The 18,485-nt window shown below is 44.8% G+C and overlaps 1 protein-coding gene across 1 annotated transcript; it reads right to left on the bottom strand.

Moving 5' to 3' along the window:
- Window positions 1-4,368: 4,368 nt before the first annotated feature.
- COMTD1 (catechol-O-methyltransferase domain containing 1) lies at window positions 4,369-8,623 on the bottom strand. Its single transcript, XM_088526467.1, has 7 exons — window positions 8,531-8,623; window positions 8,228-8,361; window positions 7,892-7,997; window positions 6,975-7,093; window positions 6,768-6,822; window positions 5,342-5,475; window positions 4,369-4,599 (listed from the first exon to the last, which is right to left on the bottom strand). The coding sequence occupies exons 1-7, from the start codon at window positions 8,610-8,612 to the stop codon at window positions 4,447-4,449; spliced, it is 783 nt and encodes a 260-aa protein (XP_088382593.1). The 5' UTR covers window positions 8,613-8,623; the 3' UTR covers window positions 4,369-4,446.
- Between the last annotated feature and the right edge of the window lie 9,862 nt (window positions 8,624-18,485).

Below are 18,485 nucleotides of genomic sequence, written 5' to 3'. Positions count from 1 at the left end.
TATTTGATTCAATTAAGCTTCCTTCTGGTCTTTGTTTCAGCTTACAGATGGCTCATCAATCTATAGTTTAGGGACACATTGCTATTCTTTCTAATGGTAATTACGTGATCAGGATGGAGACAGGTTTGATTAAATGCTCACACTATGTTCTGCATATTTTAAAATGGATTGGAGTCCAGAGCTTGCCTGCATGCAGCTGCAGCCCTGGGCACTTGGGAGTGGGCAACTGTGAGCAAAACTAGCCTCTCCCTCTAACATGGGTTATGGGAATTTGGGAGTCCCTCTCCTCAAGGAAAAGGAGTTTATGAAGTCACAGACTATGAAGGTTTTTTGTATCTAGTTTTGAATATTCCTAATCTGCTATTTATCTGTTCCTTCCAAAAATATTCGTGGAACTTGCTTCACTTTTGGGTCATCTTTACTGAGGAGATTATTGCCGCTTGGAAATGACTAGCAGAGCAGTTGTGGAGTCTGTGATCAGTCTTCCACCCGCACAATGGTTCTCTTAGGCCTCTCTGTGCACTTTCAGCAGCTTGCGGCTTGCTCTTGGTTATCAGTTTGTGCTGTGGGTGAAGCTGAGATTTCAAACTTGAAGTGCCCTATAACTCTCGGGTTTCCTCATTGCAGTAATTGATCAGCAAATAATCTCGTGTATGAGAAGTGAAGCTGGTTGTGTGTTTTGGTGGTGTATTTTTTTTTTTCCCTCCCTTCTGTTCTCTGACAGCTTCTTGCTTGTTTGTTGTGCTGTTTTGGCTTCCCCAAGGTAACATTCAAGAACCATGAAGCAACGACTAGCTGCTGAACTTCTGGTCTCTAATAACCTTTGCCCAATCTCCGTTTGCCTCCCTACTGATCTGAGTGAAACACAAGTGTTTGAGTGCCTTAGAGTTCCTATATGAAACATAGCGAGGTGTGCCTGTTTGCTTTTCAGTAAGTTGCCAGTGAAGCCCTAGCTTCACTCCGGCTCTGTGAAATGTTTATACGTGGTTGTGAATATAAAGAACATGTTTTTTGTCTCTCTTCAATGGAGATAGTCTCTTTAAAGCTTTATTTTGATGGGCCTCAGAAGATCTAGATCCTGTTTTAAGTCCTTTAGGGCCAGAATGTCTGTTCACTGAAGCTGGGCACTTAAATATGGTTTGGAGATCTATTTCACAGGCTCCTGTCCATTAATGTTGTCTTTTCTGTAGAGCCAGTTACCACCTTTCTCTGCCCATTGCCTGTCTGTGCAGTGAGCTCCCTGGGCAGGAGGAAGGTGGATCTCAGTTTGTTTTGATCGTTTCCTGGGGCTGATGTGGCGATCAGAGAATTTCAATAAAATCAAAGGGACTTTATGCAGCTGCAGAGTTGGAGCCTGGCAGCTATTTGAATTTGGTTTGGAAGCTCAGTGAGTTTCTGGTGATCTGGGACTTGAAATACCAATCAATAACCATCTTCAAAATTATTGTCCTTAGCATTAATAATTGATGCATAAGGTCTTGCAGCTAACTTGGGAAAACTGAGCTTTCTGAAAAGCAGAAGCCAAGCCACACAGCCCTGTATGACCAAAATACTGAGAGGCCTATAGTATTTAAGTGTCTGGATGTGGGTTGTTTTTTGGTTTGTTTGTTTCATTTTGCTGTTTGCTTGCTTTAACATTTAGTTAGTCTAAAGAGCATCATCAGAATTAGTCACTGGATCTGTATCTTAATGAGAAAATACGATCTAACACGAAGTGTCAAAACAGTGTATTTGTTCCTTGTTTGATTTCTTATGGCTATCATAACTGGCCTCTGAGAAATGATTGAATTGGCAATAAACAGAGCCTATTAATCTCTGCTAAAGGGTTTTCCCACGCGCTTCTGAGAGCAGGAATGTTTTAGAGTGCGTCCCAGCTGTTGGAGTCCAGTACTGTGTTTGTAACTCTAAAATTTTAGAGATATCCTTGAAAAGCAAAATCATAAAAGTGGAGCATGGCCAGGAGCTTTGAATGCAAGTGTATAATGATCTCCTGTAGTCTTTTAGTGGCTCCATCTGAAAGCTACTATAGTCATTAAGGCTTCAGTAAGGTGTTATTTTACGTAGATAAGAATATTGAGGTACCTAGAGATTTGAAGGGTAAAACCATATCCTTAACCCCTCCCCAGCTTTTGTGCCCTATTTAAGGTCTTGTATAAGTATAAGGGACACATGGACCTTGGCCCGGCTCTCTCCCAGGCTTGGATTTTTATTTCACAGCCACCAGTGTTTAGTTCAGCAAAGCACTTGAGCACATCCTGACATGCTTTGCTGAATCAGGGTTTTAACTAGAAGTGACAGAAATAGAATCAAGATTTCCTCCCTCGTAACCTCACACTGAAGTCGCTAGGCAGAGCTTCCTTTTTGCTCCATGAGTGTTTGAGCGAGGTCAGACTTGGGTCTTGAACATCTGCCCCTTGTCAGAACCCAAACCACTCGGTTCAATTTCAGAAATGAGAGCTGTGTTGTCAATTCTAAAAAGTGTTTTATGAGATTGGAAGTCTGTTCCCCCAGTACCCTGAGTTGTTCCAGCGTGCTGCTCAAGCAAATGGCAGGAGCTCCCTTGGCTCTGACGGGCTTCACCAGAGGAGGCCAACAAAACTAAGAGTGTCCCCCAACACACACATCATGGACAGCCTTGCAGTGTATCAGCCCTACAAGCCAGCTGCCAATGGAGGCATTGGCTGTAATGTGCATTTCTTTTTTTTTCTCATTTAATTGTGTTTTCTTGTTAATGAGAATTTTGGTTTGGAATTAGAAAGCCCTGAATATTGGTTAGTAGTACTATTTGCACTAGTGTAAACGGAAAGATGTGGTCCTGCTACATTCTCTACCTTGGGCAGAATAAGCTCCACTCCTTAAGTTTCCTTTATTTGCCCTAGCTAAGGGGAGCTTTTATAATCATAGTTTCTGCATCAACAGCTGCCAAAAATGTCATGAGTGACATAAGAATGGAACGGGAGTAATTGATGACAGCAGCAATTTAAGGTAACTGTGAATTAAGGCTATATGGAAGGGTGTGAAAAAGCATCATCCTGTTCTGTGTCCTTTGGGGAAAGAAACCTGCAAGAATAATTACTTGAACAGGCAGTTTGCAGCTGTACTGCATCCTCACACAGTCATTGCTTTCCCTCTGCAGCCTTTCTGTCTCCTTGCTCTTGCTTGCAGCTTTCTGTCAAACTTTGCAGCAATTACCAGAGTTCTTCAACAAAATAAACCCCAAAACTTACTAATAAGCAATGCAGATAAACTATATGGAGCAGACTTGTAGGCTGTCAGCACCTTGGTGCCCAGGGCAGCTCCTTTCAATGGCAAGAAACTTTAATGCCTTGTGCTAAGGATAAGCTGTCGAGCTGCGGCTTTGGGGAGGAGATGGGGATAGGGTCTGGTTTCCCAAACATCTTGCCAATTTTCAGTTGCTCATTCTGGCTTCAGAGAATCTGCTGCATGGTTACTTAGGCTGAAGTGATGCAGTTCTTGATCAAAAAGGTTTTAAAGAGTGTTCAGTATTAAAAGTCTTGCCCTTTAATACCACTTTGTGCTTTTTGGAGACTCCTGACATGCGAGTAACATCTTAGTCAATCAGTCTAATCTGGAAAATGTTTGCCCAAATCTCTTAATCTTCAGAATAATATCACGAGCAGCAGGGAGCTAACAAAACTACAGACATTATATATGCTCAAGCCTGAATGCCTGGTAGCGTAAAAGCTCTTGGTTATCATACTTTACTTTTTACAGAGTGTGATCTCTCTTCACTGATGCAAATGGGTCACTGTGAGTTGTATCTGCTTTCCCCATCTCCCTGCCCTTTTTTTCCCTCCTTTCCCTCCCCCCCCATTTTTTTTTCTTGGTGTTCTGTCTGACTGCTATACACATGTATTTTTCCTGTTCAAATTTGAGACTTTTTCCTTGATCTTTGTCTAAATTCAAGCCACAGCTAACTTTCCTTCAAGGCAATGGAAACCTGGGAGGAAAATGCCCCGACGGTTACAGTGCTGGACTGGGGTTCGTGAAGGGTTTCTAGCAGTGATGCTGATTCTCTCCCAGATCCTATGCAGATCATTTAATAGGTCCACAGTTTTACTCCCATCTCCCCTTCCCCTCTTGTTCTCTAACTTAAAAGAGTCTTTTAGGACAGGAAATGTCTTTTGTTAAATTGACTCACTTGGAGCTTTACACAGTCATTCTACACAGGGAGATTTTCTTCAACCAGTCTTACAAAGACAACTTTGTGCAAGCTTCCTTCCTTTATTGCAATTAAAATAAGCCATACTAATCTCAAAATAAATCTCTCTTCTCAATGTATCTGCTCTTAGGGATCTTGCTGATTCTAAAGTCTGCTTTTGCAGGCTAAGCTGGGTTGAATTACCATTCCTGTGAGTGTTCCACCCTTATCTTTCCCGATGATTGGTGCTGCTTGCTGTTTTCCATCTGCTGGGCTTCCTGCAGTTACAGCTTGAACGCTAAGGCCACCCCGTCCCCCATGTGGATCATGCTGATGCTGACTCGCGCATCCCTGAGAAGCTTCTCGTTGAGGTGGTGAATGCTCTGCGCTGCCAGGTCATCCTTGCTTGGGTTTAGCACCTTCCCACCCCAAAGGACCTATCAAAGAAAAAGGAATGTCACGCACCTCATCTGTTTCAATATGCTGCTTAAAACAGTGTTTTGGAAAAGGCCCTCAATCCTTGCTTAAAAAAATGCTACCAAGTATCTCATACTTTCTAGTGCTTCCTGACATGAGGCTCTCATCAAGTGGGAATGGGAGTCCCCAGAATTGGCCACTATTTGTACTTCTGGTGCAGATTAAAAGCCCCCAAAAAGGAAGCATGAGGAGTACAAGTATTTTTAAAAGCCCCTCTTTAGCTGCCACTGTAACCCTGATGGTGCCTGAAGTCTGTGTTCTTTGTTACTAGTAGAAGTTATTAATTGATAACTTACTAGTTATTTGTAACAGATGGCACGTTAGATGTTGTGTATATACTGTATGCAATAGAATAAGTGCTAGAAGAAAAACAGGCTATTGAGGAGCATCCTTTGTAATGAACTGTGATAAGCTTCTGTAATCAAAGCGTGTTTATTTTAGTATAAATTTAGCATTTTATTGCTTATATTTGGTTTCCTTCTTGGTGTTGCACGAGTTAGTATTAGTTTACTTTTTAATAATTTATGTTGAATTTTAAAAGCCTTCTTCGAGCAACGTGAGAAGTTGCATTTGCAACTGAATTGCAGGCCAGAAATCAAGTTACTAAAATCCCAGGGTGGTTTCCCCTGCCTTTCCAGAGACAATAAGCAGGGGGCGTGTGTGTGCGCGCTGTACTACTGCCTCTAAAGCTGCAGTACTTACATTATCAATCGCTATTATTCCCCCTTTCCTTACGAGGCGCAAGCATTTTTCATAGTACTCGTTGCAGCTCTCCTTATCAGCATCAATGAAGGCAAAGTCAAAGGTGTCTCCTTCTCCACTAGCCAGCAGTTCATCTGGACGGGCAACAAAGGGAGTTGTTACACCCTGGTTAATGCTATAAGGGGAGAAAGTTGTTGCTCTGGGTCAAAAGTTTCATTAAGTATTTTTGGTGCCTTGACCAAGCAGGCTAGTCCTCCACAGCCATTACTGGGAAAACTTATCCCATGGAAAACAATCTGGATGTGATCTACACCATAAAACACTTGTCCAGTTACCAAGTTCTGTCTGCTTGGAAGAAGATCCCGGAGCAGTTCTCAACATGCAGGATACAGCTGGGACTGCTGAATGGCGCAGGACAAACAAATGAAGCAGTTTGACCCTACGCATGCTCTACCCCTTCGTCTCTTTCGGTCCGTGGAACCATCCGTCCCAGGATGGAGGCCCCACCATGCGCTGGTCCTCCCGCCGCAGCCCTGCTGGGTGGGCAGAATCACCCCAGCACGGGGCTGACCAAGAGCCCTGAGCATCTCGTCCACCTGTGCCTTGGTCCACATGGAGGGCTGAGGACAGTCCAGATGAACTCGTCAGCTACTTGACTTGTTTAATCCAATCTTTACACTGTTAGAGAGGGCAATTCCCCAGCATTTGTGGGTAGCCCTTCTACCTTAACAACTCATAGATTTCTTTTTCCCCAGATAGTTACAGCAAAGGTCATTCAGTTTCACTGACTACCTAATTCTCTCATTCCTAACACTTTTTTTTTAATTTCAGATTTTGTTATATCTCCTCTGCCCTATACCTTCTCTTGTTCTGATTGAGAAAAGTAGAAAAGTCATTGCCTTTCTAATGCCCTTATGTGATCTTGTCATGTCCTAAATGTGAAGTTCTCAGGATAAAATTCACCAATTATACTCTGAAGTTTTATCTCTGCTTCTGTATTTTGCTGCACCTCAGTCTTTTTAGAAAACTGTCTAAATACATAAATGCTTACTGAAAATGGACATAAGTTTGGCTTTGTCCAATTAATCTGTTTTAATCAGCTTTCCCATAAGCAAGAGCTGCTGACAATAGTACTTAGATTAAACAAGGCAATGGACAGAACAGGTGAGTGACCAGTGCAGCTCATTACACAGGATCAGTGTTTCCTTCCTCTCCCCTGGTATGCAGAGAGACAGAACTTCTGGGGGGGGTGTGTATGTATATGCATATTTTAAATGATTTTATGCAAGAGAAGCTATCTCCTTGTTAAGAAAGGGTCCTCAACCACTAGTGTATTTGGTCTTGGATTTAATCAGCATAATATTCATACCTTAGTGTTTCTTTTAACAACAACAACAACAACAAAAAAGCGCCTTTGGATACTTACCAAGTGTTTGAACTGCTGGCTTAATTCGTAGGTCAATTTTATGGTCTACACCTGCCTATAAGAGGAAAGAGCAGAGTTGATGAGAGTAATCAAGAGATGACATGACAGTGGGTTGCAAGTGAGTGCCTGTGCAAGCCTGAGACCCCCAAATCCCTGGATATGCAGCTGAAACTGTCCCAAACTTATAGTGGTGAAGATGCCACTCACCTCCTTCCACAGTGGCTTTCCAATTTTGGCATAGTCCTCATTTATATCGCAGGCAATAACTGTGCCATTATCCGGCAGGACAAGGGCCATATTCAAAGTATTATATCCTGTGAAAACACCTAGGCAAGACCATAGGAGCCATCAATACTTGCATATTGTGGCAGTGTGACAATTAGTAAACTACAAGGCTCCCCTCAGGAGTAAGAATCTCAGAGGACTCAAATATGGCAATTTGTTAATGAGCTTGGAAGGTTTCCCAGTAATATATTGTGGACTGGAAGGTTTAAGGTGTGTGCTTTTTTTTTTTTTTTTTTTTGTAAAGTTTGAAGTTGGCTTTTTGTAAAACCCTGTGCACACAGAACAAAGGCTAGTTCTGTGTCTCAAGGAACTTGAAATGTGCTCCTGAATCCCATGAAGAAGGGTCTGGATCTGTCCAAGAGGGGAACAGCGGGGTTTCCTCAGCCTTAATAACCGGCTGAAGATGATAAAGACAGGAAGGAGCTCAGGCTTGGGAGCTCAGCAGGGATTTGGCTTTTGAAGGTCTTCCTAATATAGGAGCACCAAGGAAAGTGGATTGGTAGCAGGGCCTGTGCAGCAAACAGTTTTGCTCTGCTGTGGAAGTGACACAGGAAAATAAGAGTGCACCTTGGCCTGTGGCTGCTGGCTGGCCTTGGAGGCCTGCATGGTGTTAGTCATTTTTCAGATACTCTCTGAAGAAATGAGACCTCCCTGTGTTACCGAGTGCATAGATCAAGTGACCAATAAGTACAAATCAGACACTGCTCCTGAAACTGCAGTTTGCCCAAATGTCTGCTGAGACAAGGATGCAGGGCTTTGTTCTGTTTGGAAATTTCACTTGGGGACTGCAGCCAGGAGTCTTATTCTAATGAAGAGAGAACAAAGTCGCATACATTTACCTATTTCAATAACTTTCTTGCCTTTGATAAGTTTGACCAAATTCGCCATAAGCTGAGCCTGGTCACAGGACACCATCATTCCACCCCTGGGATGGTCTGCAGTGAGCTGCAAAGGGGGAAATTGACACATGAAGGTGAACACCAAACAAAGCTCAGACCCGTTCTGTATCCCGGAGGGAGCACAGCGGTGCTCATGGAAGGCAAAGGGGAGTAACGCGTAAGGGACATCCCCGAAAGGACAACCGTTCTGTGCCAGCCCTGGGTGCTACCAAAAGGGCTAGCTGGAATGCGGGATGTATGGAACATATAGAACCGAAACGGGGCAGGAGCACTGACCAGTCGCAGCTTCTTCAGAAGTGGGTGCTCCCGCAAGGAGTGATCCAGTAGGTACTGCCACAGAGGGCTGCTTTTGCCCGGGGAAGGCTTGGGTAACTTGTGCCTCCTGAAACCTGAAGAAAGGTATCTCCTACCTACCAAAAAAGAAAGAGGGGAGGGGAGGCGGGTTCCAGCTGCACGGAGGAGACTTTGGCCCCCGTCAGCTGCATCCTCCCCACGCTGCGGGGGCGCGGAGGGGCGAGGGGAGCGCGGGGCGGCAGCCGGGGCCCGCGGGGCTCGTCCCGGGGCGGGGGGCGGCGGTACCTGCGAGCAGCCCCGCGGCGAAGGCGACCCCCAGCACGGCCGTGCCCACGGCCACGTCGCGGGGCGCGCTGAGCAGCGGCATGGCGGGAGCGGCGGCGGCGGGAACGCGCGGGGCGGCGGCGGGAGCGCGCGGGGCGGCCCCGCCTCCCGCGTGGGTGTCCTGGGAGCGCGCGGGCTCCGCGCGGGGCGGCCCCGCCTCCCGCGTGGGTGTCCTGGGAGCGCGCGGGCTCCGCGCGGAGGCGGCCGCGGGAGGCGCGTTGGCTCCGCGCGCCCCTCCTGCAGCTCCAGTGCGGAGCGCCGGCCCCTGCAGCGCCCCAGTGCAGAGCGCCCCATCGAGCCGGGCACCCGAGGCGGCCGCTGTGCTGTGTGCCGGGTAGAAGGCAGCAGGAAATCTGGTCATGACTTAGCAGATAAACTATCTTGCAGGGCACCTTTAAAATGTATTTGACTTTTTTTTGAAGGCTGTGAATATTATTAGTTTTTTTTCTTTCTTTCTTTTTCTCCTTCGGCATCTTATCGTTTTCAGTGTCCACTTGCTGTTGTACATGAGGGCGTTTCGTCTTTTCCGTTTTTATCAGGAAGCCGGAACAGGGCAGTTTGTAGCCAAATAAAACAGTCCCTTGGCAGCCAGCCCTTGTAAAGTGAGGGGCCATAAATCAGATTTGCGGCTCTGCGGCTCCATCTCGTGCCGATTCTGTGCAAGTGCAGCGCGACGGAGAGTCACTGCGGGAAACGGCCCGGGAATCGCGGCGCTTCCCGCGAAGCCCCTGGGCAGGGACCCGTTCTGCTCCTCTGCTCCCTTGGCGCTCACGGGGAGCTTCAGGTCTCCTACGTAAAAGCAAGTAGGATTGCTGCCAGGCTTGGGGTTAAACCTGCGCGTGGGCCTATGTGGACCGGGCTCTGATTCCTTGCTCAGTGATAGTCATCTGTGGCGACGGTGACAGGAACAGTTCTGCTGTGTATCTTGGACCATGTACTACTCCCTTTAGAAAAGGAAGATGATCCTGAGTTGATACAACTCAAGATATAACTCCCTGAGTCTTAGAACTGCAAAAGAGGTAGAGTTCTCCAGGTAGAAAGGAAGGAGATACCCGCTCTTCTTTGGGCCATGGGTATTCTTTGCGTTGCCCGGTTCTGCGGTCTGCCCAGCTCGGGAAGCTTTGGCTGCGCGGTGGTTCAGTGTGCTGTGGTTACTCCAGCGCCTCTGCGCTAGCTGGAGGTAGAAACCGTGTTCTGTGGTTGGGCAGCCCCGGAAAGCAAGCGCCGCTGCTGCCCGTATCCGTCCAGTCCCAGCGACTGCACAGCTTTCACGCGAGGTCAGCGGGTTCCCCTGTGTTGTGTCCAGTGCACTTGTCGCCCTGGGAAGTGCCTGGAGCTCCAAGGGCAGGTTGCCAGCAGCTCCTTCAAACTGGAGCAACAACCATGGGCTCTTTGGTCCAGCAGGAGGAATAGGAGAGGGATGGTTCAGACTGGGCCTCAGGGCACATGGATCCTCATTTAGTCCATGCTAATAATCCATCCCATGGCTTGTCAGTCACCGTGTAACTGATGTCTGTGATTGCCGGTTTTTCACTAAAACTCTCTTGACAGGAGTGTTCTTGTACGTGGGAATGTGGCCCACCACCCGCTTTGCTGTCACCTACCTAGGCAAACTTGTACTAGAAAGGGAACATGTTTTAACCTCTCTGTGTGTCAGTTCCTTGAGCTCAGCCATGTGTTCTGGCCATCTGTGCCTTCCGGGATGTACGTGGTGTTCTGGGGTCTGCTCTGAGGTGCTGCTAAAGTGCAAAATGCAGCATCTTGATTCTCTCACTGTTGCTCTGTAGAGGAGTAAAATCTGCGTGGGCCACTTGGCTGCTCAGCCCTGCCTCGTCCGCGCTGGGATTTAGAGCCAAATCTGGCCGCACGTGTGCTGAACCATAGAGCAAGATGAATATAGATGGCTCTTTGAGAAGGATGTTCACCCTGTGATGGAAGATCATTGCTCACTGTAGACACCATGAAGGAATTTTGTGCAGACGTGTTTGAAGAGCACAGCTCCCTGACAACTCTCCCCGTGCAGATGCTGAAGCTGTGCTGGTTTGCAACTGGAAAAGAGTTCAGCAGAGCTACCTGTCAGGACTAAAAGTGTCTGTTTCATTGAGGCAGGTATTGCTGGCATGGGTTCATGCATAATATATTAAATGATGCTTACTTCTAACCTTGTTTCCCACACGATGCGCTCCTGTGTATATCATGAGGATAGCAGTCACCCAGTCTTCTAAAATACAGCAGCACTCACATATAATGTTGAGAAGCAAGTAGGTACAACATGTATCTGCTTCAGTGAATAAGGTATGAGTGTGTTCAGGGTCTCTGCTCTGGAGGAAGAAGAGTCTCTGCCCCCAAATCACGAATGTCTGGGGCAAGAATCTTTTGGGGACAAGAATCTCTGACCCCCAAAAACATGAATATAAGGTAAATGTCCATCAACAGATGTGTGAGGAGGAATTAGGCTGTACTCGTTAGCATGCTTCTAAGTAGTCTAATGTCAAGTTTTTGGGGAGAAATCGAAGCAAAGAAGTTTTAAGGAGACTTTCCAAGGGAGTAGAATGAGGTTTGAAGCTGGTTACAAGGAGCTTAAAAATAAGAATGCAGAATATTTAAAAGCTGAAGAGAAAGAACCAAAGCAGAATGCCCTTGTGTACTCACATGGCCAGGGTTGTTGCTGAAAATGGTCTTTCAGAGAGTGTTATGAGTGGACGAGATCTGAACAATACTAGTTTTGAGGAAAGAAGTTGCAGAAATCCAAGTGATGAGAGTTTGGACGAAAGTTTTTAGGTGTAAAGATGAGCAGGAAAATATCTTTTTGGTTAAAACCGTTTTTTTTTGTATTTATGCAAATGCATTTATTTGTCATAGGCATTGATCTCATATGTATCCATTTTATAGATACCTACTGCACTATAGATAGTTACTTCACACAATAGTGTATATCCTCTTGGAAGATCCAGGTGAATCAATTTAAGGTCACACATTTTTGAGACTTGTACAGGGAATTACTATTTTTATTTACAATTGTGATTTCTTTTTTTCTTTTATTCCACTCTGATTTGCTCTCATCTTTGCTAGCTCTATGCCTGCTCTCTCGAGTCTAGTGAGACTTAACTGTTCATTTTGCAGCTCCGTAATGCAGTGTTTGCCATTACCAGTATAACCCCTCTGACCTCAGAGGGATGCTCATTACACATGTATCTGCTGTAGCAATTTTTTTGCCATGAGTGTTCATATGTCTTCTCAACTGAAAATCTTGGTGTAGTAAGAACGATGTAATCTTTTCTTCATCTGTGATAAATCGAATTGTTTTCCCAAATTTTCTTCAGATAGATGAAATCAGTAATTTTAAACAAGACTAACAGTTTCTCAAATACTCATCACTGCTTCTAATGTCATCTGGATTTTTTATCAGACAAACTGTAAGTATCAAAGCTTTCTTTAGTATGACTCGTTATCCAGCTGGAGGGTAATCACTAAAATGGAGTGCAGGCAACAACGACGACTAACCAAGTTGGCTCTGTGGCTTTCATCCTGCTCAGCTGCTGCTGTTGCATTCAGTCTTGTGTGGGAGCTGCTAAAGTATGACTCGATAACAGCCTGTAAAGGCTGTGGTACCTTCACATCTATTTCAAGGCTAAGGTATCAACATTTCAAATGCTGCTGCTAAGAAAGCTGCTGATTCATGAGCCCATAAGCCTTAAGCCATTAAACTTGCAAACAGCGAATGGTTTAGAAATGGTTTTCAGCTAGAGGCATTTTGACATATTGGTAAATATTTTCAGGTCTTACTGGCTTACAGGCCAACATTTTGAATATATATGACTACTTTTTGCCATCTCATTACAAGACTAGGTTCAACTTTGGACAAGCAGGTATCGTGAGGAGAGATAGCTCCTGCCAGGCAGCATAATTCCCAGTGCAAAGTAACTTAATGGCTTCTATGAAAATAGCCCAGAAGTATCAAGGACTGTAAAACTCAAATTGAGCTTGACTGGGGGAGACCCAGTAAAATAGCTCGTTCAATGGCTCGACTTGACAGACTCAATGATAGAAACAGTCCTCCTGACAAAGAGGGTTTGTTGTTGAAGGTTGTGGTTCAGAGGCGCTTTGAATTTCTCAAAATAGGTGGCACTGGTGTGAGTGATCTCCTTAGCCTAGCCTCACACTTCGGAAGCATTACATGTACAGTGGGGCATGGATGCCTGCCACTGAGGGATAAAACTTGGGGGTAGTTTGCTTCTGCAAATGGTCCCTGTATGATGGGAACAGGGACAACTTAGTGAAGTCTTTTGTGTTACTTACAGAGCCTGCTGTGATTCTCGGGATGCTCCAGCTAAGCCTTATACTGTGTAATGAGTAAAGAAGATGAAGGAGGTGTTGATACTTATAACCCTAATACATATGCGTATATTATATGTACATGTATAAATATATAACATAATAAAATAGATATATAATAAAACATATAATAAAATGAGACAAACAGTGACTAAATCAACCAAAGGTGTGATAACCTCATCAGCCACACTCTTCAATGCCTCTTTTTTTCCTAGTACCTCAAGATATCTAAAAGACCAACAGTTTGTATTTGTTTCGTGGCAGATACAGGAAAATAAGGCAGAGCTGAAGGCCATTTTGGAACCCAGGGGCTGCTGCTCTCTCCTGAGGGCCCTTGTGTTGGAGTCTCTGGGGAACAAAAGCAGGAGCAGAACAGGAGCAGCCTGGGGGCTCTTCGACACCCCAGGAACCTGGGCAGGACCTGGCCTAATGCTGTGAAGGGCAGGAGCAAACATGGCTCCTCCACGCGCATCAGAGGAGGAAACATGGAGGGAAAGCGGGAGAGAATCTGAGTCGCACATGATGCCTCCTGTATTCCCCTGTGCCCTCTTCCTTTTAATTAAAATTCTACTCGCAGTAATTGCCATGAACAGAACTCATTTTGCTCTCTACATACATTCTGAAAACTGATAATTGTTACACTTTTTATAGTTTTGCTCTGTTAATACTATTAATACTTTCTATTTATTCAGTTTTGCATTACTTCTAGTGCCAGTAAAAACTATATAGCTTTTTATGTTTGTTCTTATCATGTTGTAGGTTCATTCAGCTAAAACATTTTGATTTAAAAAGAAAATGACTAATGTCCTTTTAATATAAACAACTGGAACAATTTCTGTTTAAATTCAGGAAGAGCTTTCTTAGGAAATCCCAGGCTAGGTCAACTCTGAGTGTTTGAGTGCGGGCCATCCCTTTGCTAGGGATAAGGCTTCTTCACTATGGTATGTTACAGTTACGTTTTTACGGCTTCCTTTTAGTGTCTTGAAAATTAGAAGATCCTTCTGCTCCAGGATGCTTGAATCATATTTTCACTTTTTAATCGAACTTTCTCCCCATTTTGTTTTTAAAAAAGTCCCTTTCTTTCTGTTCATTTATAGCCTAGCTGTGACTTCATAAGAATCTCTAACTGAACCATAAACTACCTTGGTAAATATCATTTTTTTCTTGCAAGCTATATCTTACTGCAATGACCAAAGTTTTGTCATGTGCTAGATTAAGATGTCTGCCTAAAATCAATACTGCTGAGGTAACAACATTGGTTTCTGCAAGGCTCTCAATTACTTTCTCAGTTGTTTGTCATCGGAAGAATATATGATCAGTTGTTTCCCCTGCAGGCTATAAAACCAGCCTGTTCTCCTTTGATCACTTCTGCATACTTCACTTTTACTCTCCTAAGTGCAACACAGATTTTAGAGCCTTGGACCTATGAAGCAGCAAAATGATTCTTCTATAGTCCATTCCCAGTGATAATAGTCCTCCTGTATAAAGCATCATAAATATCCCTGGACAACAGCTGACTCTCTGGTTTCATTGCACAATCAGTGCGGAATCTTCTCCTCAATCTTCCAAGCTTTTTGAAGACATATTTGGGAGAAATACATGTCCCTTTACTTCAGTTTTCTCTTTGCATCTTGCATTCCCTGATGTTCTCTGCTTCTTTCATGGGTAGTTGCCGACTCTTTATATCTGTTCATGTGTGTAACAAGTGCAGCAGACCTTTCATTTTTCCCCCTTGCTTTTTACCTTTGCATGTGTGTGGGGATGCCTTTTTGAAAGGCGGTCACACTGTGTTCTTTTGAGGCATTTTTATTTTTGTTCTTGTTCATCTCTTTATATCTGAAATAACTAGACTTCCCCTCCATGATGCTGGTAAAGGGACACATGGGATTAGGCTGTTCATTGCATGTCATTTTGGGAGCAACAGGAATGGGACAACTGGGCCCACAGCTGCTTATGATAAACGTTCTCGCCTCAGGAAGGGGTAAGTGTGTCTCTGAGAGAAGCTACCGAGATAACGGGCAACTTGCAAAAGGAAAATTGAAGCTGTGGTCCCATCAGATCAGTGAAATGAAGCTGTCCTTACTGCCTCTGAATTTTTGACATGTGCTGGTCATGAGGAAAGCAAGCTGTGGTGCAGAGAAGTGAACCCGTTATTTTGGTACAAAGGCTCCGACAAAAAGCATTAGAATTGGGTCTGCTCACCTGTAACTCGCTACGCTGGGGAGTGTATGGGAGAGGTGCTTGTGACTGGTGGTGTGAATATTTGAGTCCCAAGGACATGCAGGATACATAACAACCAATGCCCTGGCAAAGCCCTAGCGACATGTTTTACAGCGCAGAGCAATTCTACGGTTAGAGAGCTGTTATGTTTCCTAACACGGTATTTGTAGCGTGTTGTAAACAGTAACTGTTGTTACTGAATCCTTGACTGTGGCTCTTAAAACCCCAAATGCCACCCAACTGGCAGGCTCCATAATGCCCTTTTGCATGGCTTCCTGGCTTCTCCATCCAGGCGCGAGTGGCCAAGGCCAGTGTGCCTGGGAGCAGGGCCAGGAGGGGGACGGGAATGCAGCTGCTCGCCCGCCTCGCAGCTTTCGGGAACACGGGCAATTGCTGGGGGCGATACGCCCTGCCCTAAAATGCCTTTTTGGAAAAGCAAAGCTGTTCCTCCGCTTCCAGGTCCGAGGCGGCGTCTCCAGCCAAATGGGGTTTAGTAACTCTTTCAGCCTAGCTGCAGCCTCATTCGTGGTCTGTTTAGCTTCTTGATGTTTATGTACCTGCAGAATTATTGTATGCCTAAAATAAGGCATGAAACGTGGGCTCGGTGTTTATTGTGCAGTCAGCTTGGACTCAGAAGGGCCAGCGCTGTAATGGACCAAGTGTTATGTTGTCCTATAACAACCCTAGGAAATGTGAGGCTTGCTGCTTCTTCACGAGTCTGTTAATCTTCCATGGGTTTCTGTATTGACACATCCTTGAAAGTTGCAGTAGTTCTTCTGGTGCTAAAATAAACTTGCAGACCAAAATATTCATCATACTTGAAAGTCTGGCTCTAGTTTTGGATGTCGAATTGGATCTGTTTCCTGTCTTACAGCTCAAAAGTGACAATTGGTCTGTTCGTAGTGGACAGATGAACTACAGTAAAAAACAAAGATGGATAACTTAGACATACTGAAAGAAGTTTTATCTTCTGTTTTGAAGTCATGCTTATAAAGCAGAGAAGGCTACAAGTCTGCAGGCTATAAATGCTAGAAAACATAGAAAGCAGCTTTTTTTTTTTTTTTTTTTTTTTTTTTAGGTACGTGTCCCCTGGCAGCTTTTGATAGACGATGGAAATCCAACACTTTGAAACTCTCTAGAGCCTTGAAAGGCTTAGCTGTACTCAGAAGATGCTGAGGGCTCCTGGTATAAATTAGTATACGTAAAAACATTTGCTTAAATGTGTGTGGGTTGCTTCTGAATCCCTCAAAGACTGCTGTTTCAGAATGAGGCCATGTATTTTTCTATTTTATTCTCTAAAATACATCAAACTCGAGCAAAACTGCTCCTTTACTTTCTCCATGTCCAGGAGAATTGCAGTCAGCCATTTGCCACTTCTATTCTTCGAAGAGAAACACAGACTTTTGTGGAACCTCGAAGCCACGGAGCAGCAAGGTGATTTTCTGTAACCAGTTCCAAAGACAACAAACAGTTTTTGAGTGAAGTATTTCATTCCCAGCACAAAACACAACCTGAGAAATTCAGGTGGTTATAGTAGGAAGGGTGAAGTAGAAAATCTTGTTTCCTTTTGCTGCCTTTCCTCTAACATAAAGGGATTTACTGTCCTGTTAAGTCAGTGCAGAGCCTCAGCTTTCAGTTCCTCTAAGATGTCCCCCAAAGCCAAACTCTGCTTTCATCATTAGTTGGGGTGACTGCACGTGCTGCGCTGTGTGGAGGGTTCTGCCTTTCTCTCTCTTTTCTTCTTCTTCCTCCACCCCTTGCCCTTCCGAGACTGCAAAAGTCCTTTAGAATATAGAGTTTGGTTCTCTTTTTATCTGTTCTAACAGAAAATTGTAGGTGGTGGTGGGAAATCCCAGTGGCTTCATATGCAATTATACATTTGCAATTACTAAGGCTGATTTAAAGAGGTAACTTTCAAAGAGCTCATAGAGAGCCGATTTATCCCATTGGCTTGCTTAACATATGTAGTATGAGTGCTTATAATTTGGAAGACTCCAACTGCAAATCTTTAGCTTTAGGGTTTTGGCTGATGGAGTTCTCAGCTAAGTGATGAGAATATCAAGGAGCAAGTGTCCTTTCTCTTTCAGGACAATGATGCTCTTTACCCTGAACCTGCTTGGCCATCGGCTTTCTCACATTTTCACATGCCTCTGAAACCTGAACAACAGTTGCTACTATTAATGTATTTTTTATTTTTTTATATATATGTAGCATGTTTTATTCCTGTATAAAGTGGCAGGATCCTGTTTTCATTGCATCTTTATGAACGACCCTTTGCTAACCTCCATTATGTTGTTCTCCGGAGATGCTTTTGCTGCCCTTGAGGAGGAGGTCAGAGAAGGGGAAGGATGCTCGTTTCACATCTGCTGCACTGACAAGCAACCAAATGTACCTTTTGGCTCGGGGCTGGCATTTTGGCAGTGTGGAGCTTCCAGCTCCCACCCTTTCCCAATGAGATGGGATGAGTAGCAGAGCTGGGCTGTGTTGCTTGCTGGCAAATGGGTTAAGCACATGGGCTGCACATGAGCCTGCTTGTCTGATGTTGCCCTTTCTGATCACTGCCCAGTTTTCTAGCATAATCTCCTTGGAATAGAGCTCAACCTGCTCTTCAGCCTTGCTCTTGGCACACATCTTTTTTTGTTTTCCCCCCACCTTTTTTTTCCTCCTCCCTTTTTTTCTCTACTAATTTTCTGGTGTGCACCAGTCACCTTGAGCAGTGGCACCGGTGTGTGCTGATGAATTCTGGATGAAATGTCGTGGACTCGGAGTGGTGGTGGCGGCGGAGGGCGGCATGCAGAGGGCACACGGCACACTAATCCTTGCCTTTGCTGCAGGCAGGGATGGGAAGAGGGATCTTCTCCTTCTTCCTTTTGCTCTCTGTTTTCTCTTGTCCATCTTAGGCATGTGATGAGGGAATAAGCCAGAGCTATAAAAGCAGGGCCAGGTCAGGGTGGGTAAGTGCCTCCACCTGTTGTAAAATTCAGAGCAGTTTTTAAGTCCCTGGCTCCCCTAACTCCCCTCTGGAGAGTCACTCTGCCACGTGGAAGAGCTTGCTTGAAAATGCATAGGAACTGGTGAGCGATGCTGGACTGGGGGTGCTGTTTGCTGCCTTCCTGCCCTCTTCTGCACCAAAAGCAGCTTCAAGCCTTGTTTCATGGTTTCAGTCATTATGGTGTTTTCGTTGTAGCTCTGGGAAAACAGGAGGTAAGTAGAGATGGTTAATTAAAGCACCTGTTCATGTAATCACTTTTCCATCCTCTTGCCCTCTCCTCTGTGTTTGTTTCAGCCCCCTCATAATGTCTCATTTTAAATTAGGGCTGTAATGCGTTTTGGGGACAGGAACTGTTTCTGACTCTGCTGC

Source organism: Tinamus guttatus, unplaced genomic scaffold (assembly GCF_059628265.1).
Source record: "Tinamus guttatus ecotype Peru unplaced genomic scaffold, ASM5962826v1 Tinamus_guttatus_pri_ptg000246l, whole genome shotgun sequence".
Classification (NCBI taxonomy): domain Eukaryota; kingdom Metazoa; phylum Chordata; class Aves; order Tinamiformes; family Tinamidae; genus Tinamus; species Tinamus guttatus.
This window is presented reverse-complemented; position numbering and strand designations above follow the sequence as displayed.

Bases quoted from the DNA above. Each gene is read 5' to 3' on its own strand.
- COMTD1 (XM_088526467.1), bottom strand. From the start codon at position 8,612: ATGCCGCTGCTCAGCGCGCCCCGCGACGTGGCCGTGGGCACGGCCGTG. The intron at 7,998-8,227 runs GTCAGTGCTCCT...CCCCCTTTGCAG, and splicing joins TTCTGAAGAAGCTGCGACTG to CTCACTGCAGACCATCCCAG. The intron at 6,823-6,974 runs GTGAGTGGCATC...TTCCTCTTATAG, and splicing joins GAAAGCCACTGTGGAAGGAG to GCAGGTGTAGACCATAAAAT.